At 40.7% G+C, this 18,348-nt stretch overlaps 1 protein-coding gene across 3 annotated transcripts in view; it reads right to left on the reverse strand.

The window, feature by feature from the left end:
• Positions 1-18,348, reverse strand: part of LOC124996404 (WD repeat-containing protein 7) — a 92,663-nt gene that overhangs the window by 3,329 nt on the left and 70,986 nt on the right. For all 3 annotated transcript variants that reach the window (XM_047569384.1, XM_047569385.1, XM_047569383.1), the window contains 6 exons: positions 14,807-14,993; positions 8,044-8,161; positions 7,668-7,817; positions 7,420-7,502; positions 6,786-6,885; positions 983-1,087 (listed from right to left, as the gene is read on the reverse strand). In XM_047569384.1, coding sequence (XP_047425340.1) covers positions 983-1,087; positions 6,786-6,885; positions 7,420-7,502; positions 7,668-7,817; positions 8,044-8,161; positions 14,807-14,993 — 743 coding nt within the window. The remainder of the gene's footprint in view (positions 1-982; positions 1,088-6,785; positions 6,886-7,419; positions 7,503-7,667; positions 7,818-8,043; positions 8,162-14,806; positions 14,994-18,348) is intronic.

Genomic DNA, 18,348 nt, shown 5'->3' on the forward strand with positions numbered 1-18,348 from the left:
AACCCTTCTCAGTGTGCGTGGCCTCAAGGTTTCATGTACGAAGAAGTTGTACACTGAATGCTGTTTCGTATTCGGTACTCTTTACTTTTAGTTTTTGGGGGAAAATAACAACACATAATAGAAACCACAGCCTAAAACTGTGCTGAGGCCTCCACATACATCTGAGAGGAAACACCTATGGATTAACCTGCAAACCTCTGACGCTGTGACTTAAGATAAAGTCAGGACCTGAAACTGGACACGGCTTCACCAAATGTGTGTGTGTGTGTAGGAAAAACACAGCGGGGTAGAAACTCTATCGTTTCCTGAGACAACAGTGCCCCTCCCTCTTACACACACCGACAGAGTGTCTGCCAGCTCATTACCACAGCAGCCGTCTTGCCGGCGCGCGCTAGCAGTGGTTTATGCTTACAGTAATGCCATTAGTATGTGTGTGTGTCTACAGACAGTCATGTCAGAGGTCGTAAAGACCTTTCACTCTAAATAACAGTTCTGGGAAGAAGGTAAGAAGTGTGTGTGCCATATTTTTGGATGTGATCAGCCATCTAACTTTGTGTTATTGTTTTGAGATGCTACTAGTTGGTGTTCCTATTTAAATGTACAGTATTTAGTTTGTGAAAGTATAGTTTAGAGAGGAAGGATGAGAATAAAATGCAATACATACAGTATGTACATGTAAGTAGAATGTATAGACCAATATATATAGTTCATAGTGTATATAGCAGTTGTATAGTACCTGGACAGGTCTCCAGTCTATTGCAGGGCTAACACAAAGACAAACAGCCATTCACACTCACACCTAGGGTCAGTTTAGAGTCACAAATCAACTAAGCATGTCTTTGGAGGTGTGAGGAAACCGGAGTACCCGGGGAAAACCCACACAGACACAGGGAGAACATGCAAACTCCACCCAGAAAGGCCCGAGCTGGACTCTCCTGGACCTCCTGGTTTTTAAGCGATTTTTATCATATGTGGTTCTTACCTGCCAAAACGAGATGTGGCTGTCAGCGTTGGAGTAGGTCGCTAGGTAACGGCCATCGGGAGCGAAGGACACTGCCGTGATTGGGCCCTTATGACCATGGATGTTCTATGGAGAGAACGAGATGGAGGATCCTTTAAGACGTGAAAACGACTGTAAAGCAATTAAAGCAACTTTTGAAGGAGATAAACCCGTTTGACAAAATTAAAACTCTACAACAACTATTATCCCCTACTGCTAGTATAACTACTAAATAATAAACTTGATTTAAAGTACAACAATCTCGTTGTCATCTAGTTCTCTAGTTTCTTTATAAAATAATTTAACTAGAGCACTATACTGTAATACAACACTAATATTTCATAATCTGCCCTACACCATTTCACGAGCGTAAAAGACAAAACGTCTCTGTCAAAACTGGCATAAATATTGGGACACTCATACTGAGAGGGAGGATTGGTTTGATCTCCAGCAACCACAACAACAACAACACCAACAGTAGTAATGAGGATGTGACCAGAATACGCAAATGCATCACACTCTGTGTACACTCTTCCCCAACTGTGCGATTCTGCTGCTGCTGGAAAGTGAAGGAAAATGCCAAAACCTGATGCAAAGTGTCGGAATTCTCTAAACATAGACACAACAGCACACATGCTTTGTAAAAATAAAAAGGTCTACAAAAGCTGTACATGAGCCTCTCAAGCTTTCCAAACTCGAAACGAGACATCAGTCAGTGTCAATGTGTTGATTGTTACAGCAGGTTTCATCAGCTTTAAAACAATGTGAACAATAGACCCATAAGATGATTTGCAGTTTCAATAGAACAGGACAGCACACATCCACTCAACCAACACCTCATCCTGCTATCATCAGGTAGGAGATACTGGACCACCATAACCACCCTAAACAATAGACCCTGATGATTTCTCCCTTGTATCTGTCATACATGTCCACCATTTTCAGTGTCTGATGTCATAAGCCAATGTTGATCTTTCTTGCACTTTCTTGTCTTGTCCAGTTTTCTGTTGTGTTGAATATATTGTTATACAGTCAAGTGGAAACAAATCTCTGTTCTGGGACAAATAAATTCTAAAAAGTCTAACTTAAACCAGGCTGAAACAAAACACCAGTTCATGGTATCTTTCCCGCTCATCACCCATAGAAGCTAAAACTAGAGTATGGCTTTAGGCTTCCAAACAAATCTTTTGGGTGATGGCGATGAACTGCAGTAACAGCTGGAGGCTCAAAGCCTGTTCTGTTATAAAGTCCAGATAAAACTCATTTTGGTCTTTATTGAAATCTCAGATAAATGCGTCGCGTCACCCATGTTTTACTTGATAGTAACTGTTTGGTTTGGATGAGATAATTCCATCAGGTGAGAGGCTGCCTCTGGTCCGACAGATGCTGCCACGCGCCTCCAGAACTCAGGGGACAAAATAAGGCACTGCTCCGCCGTATGTAACGCAATAAAATGTCCGACCAGATGCGGGGCGTCTAACGCAATAAACGCCCTCCCAGAAATCCCGGGCCCCGCCTCTGCCTGCGACTGGGATTACAAACTCTAACCTCGAGATGAGATTAAGACGTGTCGCCTCAGGCACCTGGACCCTAAAATAATAACCCGTCTGTCATGATTAAACCTGAAGAAACAATAATAATAATAATAACACAATGAAATGAAAATCTCATCTTTTTAATTCGTTCTCTCCCTCCTCCTTTTAGGGGAAATCCTATTAGATTCCAGCAGTGTTGGCTGAGAGAAAAGCTGAATTATTCTCATATTTTTATTTTCATCTTCCCATTCTTCCAATCACAGCTGTTGTTAAAGGAAAAATTACTGAGAGGCCTAAAGAGTGGATACAATTTGTGGATAGAACTTCTAAGAACAAGGTAAGTGCTGGTTTAGAAATGTGTATTGGTTGCATTCATTTGGCAGCGGAATTTGTCTACGCAAAAACCCACTTCATCTTCACCACAGCAGTACGGTAAAGCAACTGCATCACAGGAGAAGCTCCACCCAACCTCAATCTCCATCTTTCTCAATCTCTAAATTCCTCTCCCTAACTCAGCCTCTCTCCCTTTCTCCTGAAGGGAGCATACTGTCGTTTCCCAAGAGAAAACCACCACCTCGCATTTGGATCCACATTTCAGCCACACTGCACAATCACCCGCACAACATTCAAGCTCCGGAGGCCGTCCTGTGATGGCGCCAAAGGACGAAAGCATTCATAAAAAGCAGAGATTCGAGATTGAATCTTCCAATCTCCATTCCAGGGGCCTTCGTCACTATGGTAACACATTTAAATCTTGTCAACAACAATCACAAACAGTAGTGGTGACAAGGCGCCCAACGCCCACACTGAACAGGTCAGACTTTATGTCTGGAAGTAGGTAGCACTGTGTGTACATCAAATTTTGGAAAAGGAAACTATTATTAATGCATCGAGTGTAGATGCCTTGAATGAAAAAAATAAATGTTTAACAGCTCCCAAAGCAAAACATGGTTAAAGAGAGAATAAAAAGAAAGAAAAGCCCTGAATGTACTGTAGAGAGAAACAGGCAGAGTTCAACTGTTTAATGTGCATTAAACATTGATGCTTTCATATATATTATGATCAGTGTGTGTGTGTTTGTGTCACAGTGGACTGCCTACCAAATCAATCAGCCTATCAGAGAGCAGTGAAGCACACTGAAACCATTTACAGCACTCTGTACTTCAATACACCTGACGCCTTGGGACACAACTGTTTGTGCGTGCGTGCGTGTGTGTGAGTGTGTGAGAGACAAAGATGCTTCATCTCATTTCATTTGTCCATTCCCTGTGACTTAGACTGGCAGCCCTTCAACCCACCGTCCTCTGTGAATGAAAAATATGTGCAACAACGCAAAAAATACAGATACACACCAGGAAGCTATATATACCGTATATCTATACATCTCTCTCTCTCTCTCTCTCTCTCTCTCTCTCATATTCTCACCTCCTCATCTCTCTACTCATCCCTCTCTCTCCTCTCTTCTCTCATCTCTTCTCTCTCTCTCTCTCTCTCTCTCTCTCTCTCTCTCTCTCTCTCTCTCTCTATATATATATATATATATATACATACATATATATATACATATATATACACACACACACACACAATGTGTTTAATACATTCTTTTTGTACTGTGAGAGAGGTGTGCATCAAGCTCTAGTCTAGCTCTACAACTTTTTGTTCAGTCCATTTTAACAGTTACTTATTAGCACTGACTATGTTTCTTTATTATACCACATAACGTTAACATTTGCCACAGACAATTTGTGTGTTGACTGCAATAGTGACTGCCACACACCAAAAAAAAAAGCCAAAAACTGAGTAGAGATAAAGCACCAGAAATGGCTGAAAAATAACATTTGTTTCAGTGATTACAATGTCACACACTGGGTATAAACAGTTTTACAATTATAATAATAATTTATTTATTTCTAAACAATGAACTGAACACTAAACTTAAATAGGCCACTGCTAAATATCACATAACAGTAAATAATCATATGAGTTCATTCAGAACCCTCTGAATCCTCCCTGCATTCAGCTGAAATCTAGCTGCACTGGTAGTTTGCAATGGGATGAACGGCAGGAGAAGCGAACTCTAAGGCAGAGCTACATGTTTCCTCCGGTTCCACAAAGAAACAGATGCAGAGAGAAAGATCAGTCAAATTGTTTCTTTGTGTTCAATTAGTAGACTCAGCAGAGTCTGTTAAAGAAGCAAGGCAAGCAGCTGGATGCGCGCACACACGCACTCACACACTCACACAATCACAGAGTAATGCTACTGACAAAGGGCTGTTCACAGAGGCTGATCAAAGCTGTGGCAGATGGTCATGCAGGCACTAGCTAGCTATGGTTGGACACACACACACGGATTATGAACAAAAACTGTCTCTACTCTCCTCCTTGCTTTAATGCATCTTCCTCCTTAAAGCATTCTCCTATTTTTTCTGATCTTCTTCCACCTCATGTCTTTTTAATATACCAGTCTAAACAAGTCAAACCAATTAGCATTTCTCAATATCCGTATCAGACTATAAACTGTACACCACTCTGTGCCAGAGTCAAGGCAGGGCTCATTACACAGATTTGACACTAATCCTTAACAAATTGCTTTAAAATGTTTTTTTTTTTTTTTTTTTTTTTTTGTTTGTACCCATGGTTTAGCTAAAAGTCTAAGAAGCTTCTAAGAAGGTAGCATGGCTAAGATCTCTTTCAGACCTTGCATTTATCTCCCACTAGAGCAAACTGATCACAAGTGGCCGAGTCCTGACATGGGGAAATGACTTATATTGTGGAACAAGCTGTGAATGATCTCTCTCAATGAAAGCATGCACTATTATTTATTTATTCATCTCAACCCTAATGTTTCTTTGTTTTTTCGTGTGTGATTAGATAACAGCTACAAAGACAGAATACTTTAAAAGGGTCTCATTATTTATGAATGCTGCTTCTTCCTTTTCACATATAATAGTGGTTCTGTTTTGGGGCGGCTTTCTGAATGAATGAGGCAAAGCTCCTGCTGAGTAGCCTTTAATGTGATTCAGGACACATTGTGTGTTCACACAACCAAAGAAATATGTTCAAATGTGGCCCAGATCAAATGTGGTCAGAGACCTGGGTGTCCTGGGCCTGTTCACATCTATACTTTAGTCAATGTAAGATCTCAGCAGGGCCTCAATGTATCTAAAAACAGAAATTGGCTATACATAACCAGACAATAATGCTTGGCTGTCATGAGATGGCAGTTAAAATGTTGCATCCTACATGCTATTTTTTTCCAGTTAAACCAATCAGCTAAAGGTAGAATCCTAAATATTAATCAATAAGACGAACCAGAACTAACAGAACCTAACTGATTTTATTTAACTCTATTATTAAAGACTTTGTGTGTTTTCTGTTACACTTGAAATGGAATACTTCCAGCAGACACACACGTTTCCTGAAGAACCATTATCTATTAAATGTTAATTACTGCAAATAACACACGTGTGTGTCCTTCAGCTTTACACCATGTACACAAACATTAACACCTAAACACACACGTACGCTCACTCACAATCAAACTAGATGTTGGGTGAACGAGGCCATGCCGTTATCAGATATAAATTACCCCCCATCCACAAGACTAGACTGCTCAGGTTACTGCAAATCAATACACAGCAAATTACCAACACACACACACAAGAAACACACACAAACACGTATACTACACCATCTCACACACAATCAAACACAGATGTGGGCTAAGACAAAAACATGATTAAGAGAGCCATCGCTTCATCGTTAATCAATTACTGAGAAGGAAAACAGTCAAAGCAACAAAACTCCTCTCCTCCTTTCCTCTTTCTTTTCTCCTCCCTCTCATTTAACCATATTTACACCCCTCGTCTCAGCTCCTCCTCTTGCTTCCTCTCATCTTTTTCTACACTCTTCTCATTGCTGCATCCTTTTGTAGAAGGGCAGAAATACATGGAAAGTACCAAGGGAGGTGAATATTGATCAACAAATGGATTAATAGATGATCAGTTTAGTGATGGATGGAGGGATGATACAGCAAAGGACAGACAGAGATGCATACATACAGTACTGTATGGAGGATGTTTAAAATGGGTGGATAAATATATGGAGTAGATGAATGGATGGATGGATATATTGCACTGACAGAAGGCAAAAGCAGGTGAAAAACTGGATTTACTCAAATGTATCACAAACTGTTGTGATCACATTCCAGTGCTGCTGAGATGAGAGGTGCACCCTTTTAAATGTACCTGGCATTTTCCAGTACGAACGTCGTAGAGGGCCACTGAGCCCTGGCGAGCTCCGACTGCAATGCGGTGGCTGCGGTCACAGTAACCAACCATGTAAAACCTGGACAGGTGGACAACAAGCAAATATTAACATTCATTCTATGCAGAGCTGAGCTGTTTGGCAAATAAAGACGAAAGATTTCACAAGGGAAAGAATGAACAATTGGGGTTAAAATGAAACAAAAACGCATTAAAAAGCTGTACAGTCTGACTGCAGAGATACACCGACAATCTTCAAATTCACACGCACAAATGTACATCTGATACAAACATTTAAATATTTGAAATTGACATTTCTGTACATTACAAGAAAATACTGAAGTGACAAAATATACCCTTAATAGAAAAACTTAACTCCTCGTTGAGGCAGTAAAGAATAACAGAAAAGGACATCATTGCATATTGATATATTCACAAACACGCCCACAGAGCTTGTGGAGGCTGCTATCCGTCACCTGTGAGTTGACCTCTGATCTTTAATGTTGGCACACAGTTATTCACGGGTCAGCTTGAGTCAACTCTTCCTCAGTTCACCCCGATGGACCTTAGAAGGAAACAGCACGGGGTCCTGGTTGCCACACACGTGTACACTTACTTGCAAATAGCTGGGAAACACTCCTGCAGTCCCTTCTTCTTCACCAGAGAACCTTCAATGCAATACATGATGATATCCATGACCTGAAACAGAAGAGAAGGAGCAGACGTTTTTATTGTAGCTATGAAAAGGAGAACGCTGTGGTGTTAGACTGTTGGTAATCATGCAAGTCTCCTCCTTCTTTAGCAGGATTGCGGTCCAGGTTATTGTTGAACATGCTGACAAATATAACATGTCATATTGTGTACTTCAACTAGCAGATCCACGACATCCCCGGGCATCTTCTCTATCAGGATGTCAATCACTCGAAGGATCTCGGTCTTGGCCCTGGCCAGCGTGGTGGTGTGAACGTTCTGCTGCGACTGAGAGTTAGCCTGAGCTGCGTTGTACCGATGGACCTGGAAATGATGGACACAAATCTGTTATTACTAGGGGAGGAACTTAATTTATGTCTATGAAAGGCGCTACGCAAAGCCACTGAAACCAATAGAGAATCTAGATTTAAAAGTGTGTATGTCCTTCAAGGTTTAATACCGAGGTAACAGAAAAACACTAAATATATAAAAACATGTCAGGTGTGTTGGTGGTAGGCTGGTGAACATATTTTGAACACTTGTATCTCACCTCTCTTGCGATGGTTGTGATGAAGGCAGGGGGCCGGGCAGTAGCAATAAGAGAGAGGGCATGCCGGGCCGAGCGAGCTGAATCTGCAGGCGGGTTGAGGGGCAAACCCATAGTAATACTGAGGAGACAGACAGGTAGAGGTTTCATTCAAATGCCCTCAATTTGTTAATATAAAAACAGACACAATCACATTTTTTTTCAGGTCTGTGAAATAAAAGAGTGTAACATCTGTGAACAGTATGAGTCATGTTTAATATCAAAAAGACATTCATAATAGTCCATTTATTTTGGACCAATTTCACATTGACTGTGAAAGGAGCAGGGTGGTCTACAAACTGTAAATGTAAGTCCACTGAAACCACAAAGTGTGTGTTCATGATAAATAAAGATCACACGTTTTGAGGGTTTTTGAGCTACGACGAAGCTCTCAAAGCACAAAACAACACAATTAGTCAGAGTTTGGAATCACACTCAGTATTTTCAGTGGAGTGTATTCAGTGTTTGCTTTTTATGAGATTTGCTAACAATAAAATATATCCCTGGTAATAGTGTGTGTGTGTGTGTGTGTATATATATATATGTACACTATTACCAGGGATATCTTTTAAAGAAAGATTAAAAAGACTAAAGAGAGACTCTTGAATAAAGCGCTTTAGGAAGAGCGGAAGAAAACGAGATAAATCTGAGAAAAGCGGCAGAGAGATTGAGTCTTACTAATATATGGAGTGAAGAGATTAGCGGACAGCTTATAATGTCAAGGCCGAGTCAATGGGAGCTATTCACCAGGCGACAGCATAATGGACTCCCACAATGCAACAGGAATTAGACACACATGCACCCTAACAGCTGGCCACACACCCCTCAGAGTGTGAGTGTGTGTGTGTAAGAGAGAGACAGAGAAAGACCAAGAGGGCGAGCTAGGCCACCTTGTTAACAAATGACTCCGGGGAGAGAAAGAGGAGGGGGAGTGATGGGTGGACGGACGACTGAGCGCTACGATTCATCTCCTGTGATTACACATCACAGCTACAGAGCCCGTAATTAATGCTGGTAATATATTGGCAATATATCATCCATATTGAAATGTTTAATTTCATTTAGAGAGGTGGCTGTAATTGGAAACAGTCACAATGTTGATATAAAGCAGCAGGAGTGCAAGGAGCTAATTGTACTGAGTCCCATTGAGGTTAATAACCTACGTTTAGAACATGTAATGAAATAATCTGGATTATCATTAGAGTCACAGGAGAAGTGACATGCTCATAAAACATGAATTGAAGTTAAAACTATGAATCAAACATGTGTCCCAGGTCTGATCAGTAATATTACGGGTTTATCAGTGTTGTTTTTTTTTTACCAGTCTGTCCAAAAATACAAAGAGATACCAAACTAGAGCTGTATCAAAGCAGCGGCAATGAAATGAACCACCGCTGATATTATTCAGCTGTGGTGACCGTTCCGTATGTGGAGCTGACGAGAACCACGGGCAGAGTCCAGTGTGTGAACCTGGCAACATGACTGCATTCACAGCCAATATCACGCTGACATTATCCAGTCAATACTGAGTCACACACATACACACACAGTGAGGACCGGAGGTATTGATTTTTGTGTGTGAGGGAGGAGTGAATAACCTCAGTTACATGATGAGAGTCACTGCTGCAAGAAACCAAGACCTCGTGTGTATGGCTGACTGTTTAGGGACTGACAGACCTACGGACTGGTTTACTGGTTGATATCAGCTGATTCAGAAATGGAATAAACATAAACCCTGAGTGATCTGATCACAAGTGGCTTAGAGTAAAAATGTGAACACACCCAAGACACACTGAGAAGGTGTTTGAGATCCAATCACTCAGACAACATTTGGAGGTGGCCTATGCCACTTGTAAACACATTCTTTCATAAGTGGAGTTATAAAGAAATAAATAAAAATAAAAATCTAGACAATAACAATAACTCACAAACTGAAGTATTTTAGAACTCAATAAGGACATTGTTTACACTGATTACCACAGTTGGTACGAAGTGTGGTACGTTTTCTGTCATGTTATCTGTAGCTGAGGTAGACGGCAGTTGTGGATGATTTAATGTTGTATCCCATTTGTTTGCTCGGAACTGCGATCCAATCAGGAGGCCACTCGTGTGGAGATGTATTTTAATGCAAGGTGTGGACAAACATACTCAGAACAGCACACTTGTGATCGTATCATCCAGGACACATGTTAATATCTGATCTTTAACAGTCTCATTGGATCATTTAGTCAGTCTGTAACTTTCTGTTTGGTAACGTCGCTATTGGCTGACATATGGCTGACTGCTTTTATGAACAGCTTGACCTTTGGTTTAGTTACACACTGAATATAGGGCTTCTTCATTAATCCAATTCCTGGTTTCTTGATGACACTACACTGGCCAACTGAGATACTGATACACCAGCTAGTTGACTGATTAATTGTAGGACATGCAGATTTTTATTTATTTTTTTATTATTAAATTAAACTGACAACTGATTGTTGAACATCAGAAAAAGACTCAGACACAACTTTCTCTCTCTCTCTCACTCTCTCTCTCTCTCTCTCTCTCTCTCTCTCTCTCTCTCTCTACACACACACACACACACACACACACACACACAAACACAAACACACGTACACACAAATAAAAACAGATAAACATGTTTTTTTCCTGAGAAGTAACCTGCAGTTCTGTGATTATTGTTTTCCTGTGCTGGACATCGTGCAGGGTTCAGGATTCAACGTCTATAGTGGCCACACTACGCACTTATCACTGCATGACCGACAGAGGACCAAAACATTCATTTCACCCTGCATGACAAATGCAACACACTTATACACAATGAACACAACATAGAGGTATAGTTATCCCTGCAAGTCACACGCACAACATTCTCTTGAGCAGAAATAAACACAAATTGAAACAAGCATTATCTCTGTGGTGGTGTCTGCAGATAAACCTCACTCTGATCTGATGAGAGCAGGGAGGAAATTTCAATAACAGTTTAAAGACCTCTTTCAATGAGTGCAAGTTACTTGTGCTACGCGGCCTCATTAATTCTGTAGGGAAAAAACATGATACAAAACACTTTCAACCATATGTTGAAAATGCAAAAGAATAAGAACTCAACTGAAAATTCAAATCTGAGGAAATGCTTACACAGTTTTGGAAATATACATATGTCTTTCTTTCTGTAAGTGCCATGGGAATATGTCAATCATATATCTCTCTTTTCAGAATGATACACACATCAAAAAACATGTAAAGTAAATTGTGGCTTATCATGTACAAGCCTAGACAGTACAAAAATGGACAAAGGAACAGCTCCTAAAAAATGAAGCTAAAGCAAGTAGAGCTCCCCCTGGTGACTGACTGCAGTACATAAGCTCCACCCCCAGACGATGGGCCTTTGCCAAACTAATACTCTAAACTTACGAGGTGGCTCCGCCCGCATCCCTGATAAACTAGCGTCAGTTTGGCCAATGCAATATGACTAGTTGTGAATTTAAACTGGTGCTGGAGCTTTTTCATGACATCAGCTTTACATTTTTAAAAGCTCTTGGAAGTTTTATCAAAGTGGTTTTATTGTATTTATATTTTCATCTGAGTCAGAGCAATTTGCAATTGTTACAAAGTTGTTACGAGAAGACAGACAAGTAGGGCTGCCATCATAACAGAAAATATAAGTGTAATTATATATTTTCTTTCAGGTGTCTGCCTGAAAGTGGCGGCTTGAAAAAAAAAAAGTGTTTTTTTCGAGCTTGTGCATCTAAAAGCAAACGTGTGAGAGTCTTCTATACCGGGAGCTTTTTCCAATCTCTGCCTATTGAAGAGGGATTATCACACAGCTCGGCAAGGAGTGTATTGACAACTGGTTGGGTGCATCAGGGACAAAAAGCCTCACCGCAAGTCAGCTGCATGGAAATCCATCCTCTGTCAGTGTGTGCGTGCATGCACGCTCTTTTAGGCAGTAACACATTCAGCTCTGCACACTTTCTTTCTCTTTCCACCGAGTAAACTGCCCGAGTATAGGAATACTGAAGTGGATTGTGTGAATGTGTGTATTATACCGTAGTGATGTGATTACTGTGTGTCTCATTGATCAGCCCTCGTGCTGTTTACTTCCACAACACCAGGAGGCAACAACACGCACCTGCAGACACCACATTATTAATTATACATGGTCATGAACTCTGTGTGTGTGTGTGTGTGTGTGTGTTAGGTTTTAGCATTTACTTAAACATTATGAAGTCACTGGGGACACAAAATTGAAAATATTAAGGAAATTAGAAGTATTAAGGAGATCAAGCAACTGATGTTACAGCGGTTCCACTACACTAAAGCTACTTTAATAATGCTAATGTAGACGCTGCTGCTTAAATTACTTTGCAGCTGAAATGTGTTTCCAGAAGATGATCTGTTAAAGAGGATCTCATTTTCAGCTCTAGGATTCTCCAAGCAGATGACCATGTGAATAAATCTGCAACGAGCAGATGTCGAAAAACAGTATACAGCAAAAAACTGTTGGGAGCAGAGTTCAGAGTAGTCTGAAGACTAGACTTTTGACTCAAACAGGCTACTTTTCATAGGAATTTAGCTGAAACTTTGGCTACTTTTTAAAGGATCATCTAACATTGTAACATTTTATCTATAACCGGTACCCTGGACAGTTTCACATCCATACAACATGTCATGCAGACAGACAAATCTGCAGCTCTTTGTAGATCCAGAGCAGTTCAGAAAGGTCTCAAACAAAGAAAATAAGAAAAATACAGTCAGGGGTCTGGAACTCTGCATATTAACTCACCATTAGCACTACTTTCTAAAAGTCTATTCACTCTTGATGTAAAAATGCTGAATATCATCCTTATAAAAGTCTTCCTATTCTACTAAAATTTATTCCAATTCAATTGTTTCTCTTGTACAGACACACACACAGCGGCAGCAGACATATCTATACTCATTTAACCAGACTGGCATAGCTCGAGTTTCAGCCTTAATAGGATCAACTAATATTGGCCAGTTAGATTTCAGCAGGGAGGAAGACACACACCCACACAGACATGCAGTCCTTTGAACCATACATGAGAAGATGCCACTGAATTAGCCTCTCTACGTGACCCATGGCCTTCGCTTGGACAAAAAAGGTGCTTCAACCACAAGCTCACTGTGATTGTATAAAGGCCACCACGACCTCTGACCTGTGCTCTGCTGGTAGTAATGTTGATCGGTCTAACGGCCAAACTTCACTATGAAGTTACGACAGTTGCAACATGGTTTTGCTGCGCACTCTGCTCAGCTTCATTCTCCACCAGGAGGAAATCTTATTAAACTCTAAAGGGCTTATTTTCTGAGGAGTAGGAAGCTGCTAGGTGTCTTTTAGATGGACAGTTTTAAGCACCGCTGCTGGTGGGGGGAAAACAATAAATAAATAAATAGATAAATAAAAAAGAGCTGGAACACAGACAACACACATATGCACATAGACAGAGTAGTCTCATGTCAGAACAACACAGACATTGTTACATCATCATAATGTCTTGCAATCAGATTACAGTCCGCCGTCCATAACTCATTGTGCTCGCTCTATAATGCTTTTGTGTGTGAGCGCGGCCTTGTTTTTGTTAAGTTGTGGGGGCCAGTTTTTCATAGAATATAGCCACTTTGCCATTTGTGAGGGTTAAAACCTGCGTGGTTTTAGGGTAAAGGCACTTAGATGGTTATGGTAAGGTGCTACAGAATGTATTATATCAATGGAAGGTCCTCACAAAAACAGAAACACGAGTCAGTGTGTATATGCGAGTGTGTCTGTGTGTATTCACAGATACATGTGATGCATACGCTGTTGTGTCTACTATGTGTTCAACAACACACTGAACCCCGAGTTGATCCCAGTGTCTGGCACTGGTGTGTTTATGTGTGTGTACTTGTGTGAATGAGTGGGTAAATGTAATTAAAGCGCTTTGTGTACTAATAGAAAGAAAAGTGGATTTACCATTTACAGATTGATATGTCTCAGGATCTTTTTGTTCAATCAAGTCAAAGTATCTGAGGAACTACAATAATCTAAAAACAATTCTGAAGTCCAACCCCTAACAGTTAGTACGTTGACACCTGATGTTAAACTACATCCTGGAAGATCTGATCACAAGTGGAAAGCTTCAAGTAGACGTCAGAAGGCACCCGACATGCACCTTAATATCAGATGCTCAGACCACTTTAGCAGCTGCAGTCAACCCAACAGTTTTAGAAACTGGGTGCTGCATGACCGAATCCAGAGCTTTGAAAGTAGGGGAGTACTACAGATTATCTCAAACAAAAAGGTGGATGCTCAAGCACACAAAGAGAAAATACACAGATGATATTCTGGATGGAGGGAGGGTCATACTAACAGCAGCCACTCAAGACACATATGGAGACACATTCTAAGACCCGGTGTGAATGGACATACTTAACACATTAGTGATGCCAATTAGACATCAAATTACCCAAGAACCACGATAAACCCTGGTGCGAACAGGGAACGTCCAAGTCAAGTGCTAAGTCTTGTTAAAACCAGAGCCTAGCTAACCTACTCAAGCGCTTGAAGTCAGGTCACAAGTCCTTGAGTTATATGTTTAAATGAAGCAAGCCCAAGTCAATACAAGCCTAAGGTCAAGTCCTTTAACTTGATTTCATATAATAGTTGACCAGAATTCAGGAAATTTGTTTAATTCAATTTATGTGCGTGTGCCCGTGGACTCACTTGGCCAACTGCTTCTCTGCATCGGCGCACAGCTCCAGAAGTCCCATGAGCACAGCCGACACGTCCATATAGGGCTCCCAAACAGTGAAGCCTCGACCAATTAGATCAATGGCGGTGCGCCGGATGGTGCTGTGGGGAGGCAGCTTGGGGCTGGGGGGTTGCAGCAGCAGGAAGGTCAGTGCTTTGCCTGCAAACAGAATCAGAGTGGAGTCAGTCGGGATTTTATCTGAAAACCCTCTGAGGTTATGTTCACCTTCTAGCAAAGCATTTTATATGATTTAATTATCTGTTATGGCGTTTTATTCTGCAATATGCAGGCATGACTAATTTGGGGACAAAAATTGAATTAAGATGAATAATTTATTTACTAATTTGATTACTGATCCCAATCTCTAAAATCAATCTACACCATTTAAACACATCATTATTACATATCAGCTCAATATCACCTATAGCCACGCCCATCAATGCAACGTAGCTGCTCCATTATAGCACCAAGGGAGCAGTTTGAAACGAAGACATTTTTCATAATGAAATCCTATCTTCATGTTAAGTAAAAACAATAAATGTTAACATTTCAAATAAGATTTGGGTTAAAATGTTCCAACTTTTGAACCACACACACACACAAACACACACACAGAGGATAAAGACAGCAAGCGGAATGGAGGTCACTTCATAGCTGACCTGACATTTGAGCCAGTCTCTGTGGGGACGGACTGACCATTAAGACTCCAGAAAATATCCCCCATCCCTCAATAACGCCCTCCTTTTCCAAATACATGCCACCCCCCGCGCTTCACCCCCCATTCTCCTTTGAGCTGCCTGTCTGTGCCTGTCTCACCCATAGCAGCGTCACATGCAATGGTTTTAGCAAATGTTTAACAAAGATCAAGCTAAAGGTGTAAATATCTGAGATGTAAATTTAATTTTTGCACATGCTTTGCACACTGGTGGTTCCTGATTAAAACTGTTAGATTTTAAAACAGAACGCCTTTCTCTGAGAATCTACATCCACCTTAGGGAGGCTCTTTTCATCTCCTACCGTCTGAGCACTCTCGGAAATCCATTTATTGTATTTTCACTTGAAATGCAAATGTTAACCAGTCATAAAATGATGAAACATATAATATTAAACAGATCATTTACTCCTGTTAGAATGCTTTGGTGGCTCTAAAGGTCCTGCCGTCTCCAGATACACACAGCTAATCTCATCACATGGATCTCATGGTTTTTCATCATCAGCCTCCCGTATATGGCAAACCCCTTCCTTATTGGTTTATATCTATACACATGCAGAGCCTATGGATGGCTCTATGAAAGATATAGCAAGAAGCTAACCGCGTTAGCATTGCTTGGCACGACCATTATATGCTGGCAGTGACAGATGGAGCACTAACTATATTAGCATTGTTCTGCTATGTTGTTATGGGCGATACAGACTGTAAGACACAGACAGCAGTGCTAACACTGGTAAATGTTTTGGCTGGTGGTGACTGGGCTTCAAACAGGTGCATTGTTAGCATGGTGTGACTGAATTAGTGACAGGACGGTGAACTTTGACCCTCAGCTCGTGATCAACGTGAAGCAAGCAAACAAGAATGAACTAAAATCAATCATGGTTTAGTAACATACATCTATATACATGCAAACAGTGGACTATAAATATCAGTGGTGATGTAGAGCTGCATGAACTTTGACCTCCACTTAGTGATTATTACAAATCCAGACCACACAGAAATCAATGACATTCTTATTTATACCATGTATTCATGCCCTTTTCACATGGTTGTCATTTCTAAACAGTTCTTTGTTCACTTAAAGAATTATTATCATTGCCATGTGTTTAGTATCAGCTTTCATTTTTCTATCTTCTATTTTAAATTATGGCAAAATATTAACATATTAATTTCAAGTGAGACAGTTAATGAAACAAAAAAAAAAAAAAAAAAACCTACATGTTCTACAAAATAGGCCAAGAACAATTTACTGATTTTGCCATCCTCCTTATTCTGTTTATGCTTTTCACTCTGATTCTGCAAACATTCCCAACCCCACCAACGCCCAATGAGCTTTAGGGGTCAGGAGGTCCAAGTTCACTGTGAGCAGTGATTGTGGGTGGGCTGGGGGGAATGATATGTGTGTGTGTTTGTTTTGAACCTGATGGGAGCTTAATCTGACATCAGCACTTGCCCTTATAAGCTCCATTATTTTTATTTTTTTTCGCTGGACAATTAAAGGTGGTCGTTAACAATCAGGGTTGTAATTGGGTAGATTGAGATTCAAATTTACAGCCCCACCCCTTTAATCGGGGAAAAGGAAGTGCAAAAGGTCCGGAGTCTGGTCCATTTCTCACAGCAGAGGCAGAGGCCGGCCTGCACCCAAATGAACCAATAGCTATTGACAAAACATCAGTTGGCCATAATGAGCTGTTAGTTAGGGCAGTAAACATGTCACATTAACACACACAGGGTGATTAGACCAGGAGGAAGAGGAGAGAGGAAGGAAGGAAGGAAACGAGGAAGGAAGGTAAAATGGAGAAGTAGAGAGTGTGAAATAGTGACAGATTGGTGACGTCTAAAATGTACCAGCCCGAAACGAGCACTAACAGGCTTTGTGCTTTCCTTTCTCAATCTTCCCCCTTCTCCCTCTCTTCCTCTGTTTGAGCTTAAATGAGAGGTGAAGGTAAATCAATGATGGGGACTTGGTTAGTGGATGAGAGCTGGACCGGACTGGCTGCAGAGTAAGGTGGAGAGAATCGAGAAAAGAATGAGAGCGAGAAGAGAGGAGAGAGAAACGGTGCGGACATTGTGTTAAAAATGTAATTAGAAGATACTAAACACAACTGTTGCAAACATGCTTATTATTGCATAATCATGTGTAAACGGGGCTAAAATCACAGTTTCTATCTTGGTCTGTCCTCCAGGGCACTTTTGCACAGAAAAGTTAATGGGATGTTCACCTTGAACACCTCATGTATGTCAAGATGTCTGCACCTTATTCCATCTCCTTGGTCCTGTTCTTGTTAAGCGGTTACACATGCCATTTTCTCTTTCTGACTTTTTTAGGTCGTTCAGACAAACATAACAACCAAAGGAGCATGTCTTCTTTCTCAGTCTGCAGCTTTAAGTGGATTCCTAGAATCCATGAATGGGCCTCAAGTCACCCAACTTCTAGAATCACCTATTTCAGTAACATGTAAATGTATTTCTCTTTAATTTCAAGTGTGAATAGACACTATGAGCTTCACCTGTTTGCGAATCGATATTCTGCCAGATGCAGCTATAACGGCTGTGTTTAATAATTAGTTGAAAAAGGTGCATGATTTGCCTAAAAAGACATAGTACGTATACTTAGCAACATCCACTGTTGCTCTAGGAGAAAAAACACAAATCATTACATTATGAGATACTTCAAAAATACCTACTGAAGCACGATGGACCAAAATTCATCGCACTTATTGGCAAAAAAGCACCAATGATGAAAATCATGATGCCATTAAATTTTGATTTTCTTCATCTGACTCAAGGTGGATATTTCCC

The sequence above is a fragment of the Mugil cephalus genome, chromosome 19, assembly GCF_022458985.1.
Source record: "Mugil cephalus isolate CIBA_MC_2020 chromosome 19, CIBA_Mcephalus_1.1, whole genome shotgun sequence".
In the NCBI taxonomy this organism is placed as follows: domain Eukaryota; kingdom Metazoa; phylum Chordata; class Actinopteri; order Mugiliformes; family Mugilidae; genus Mugil; species Mugil cephalus.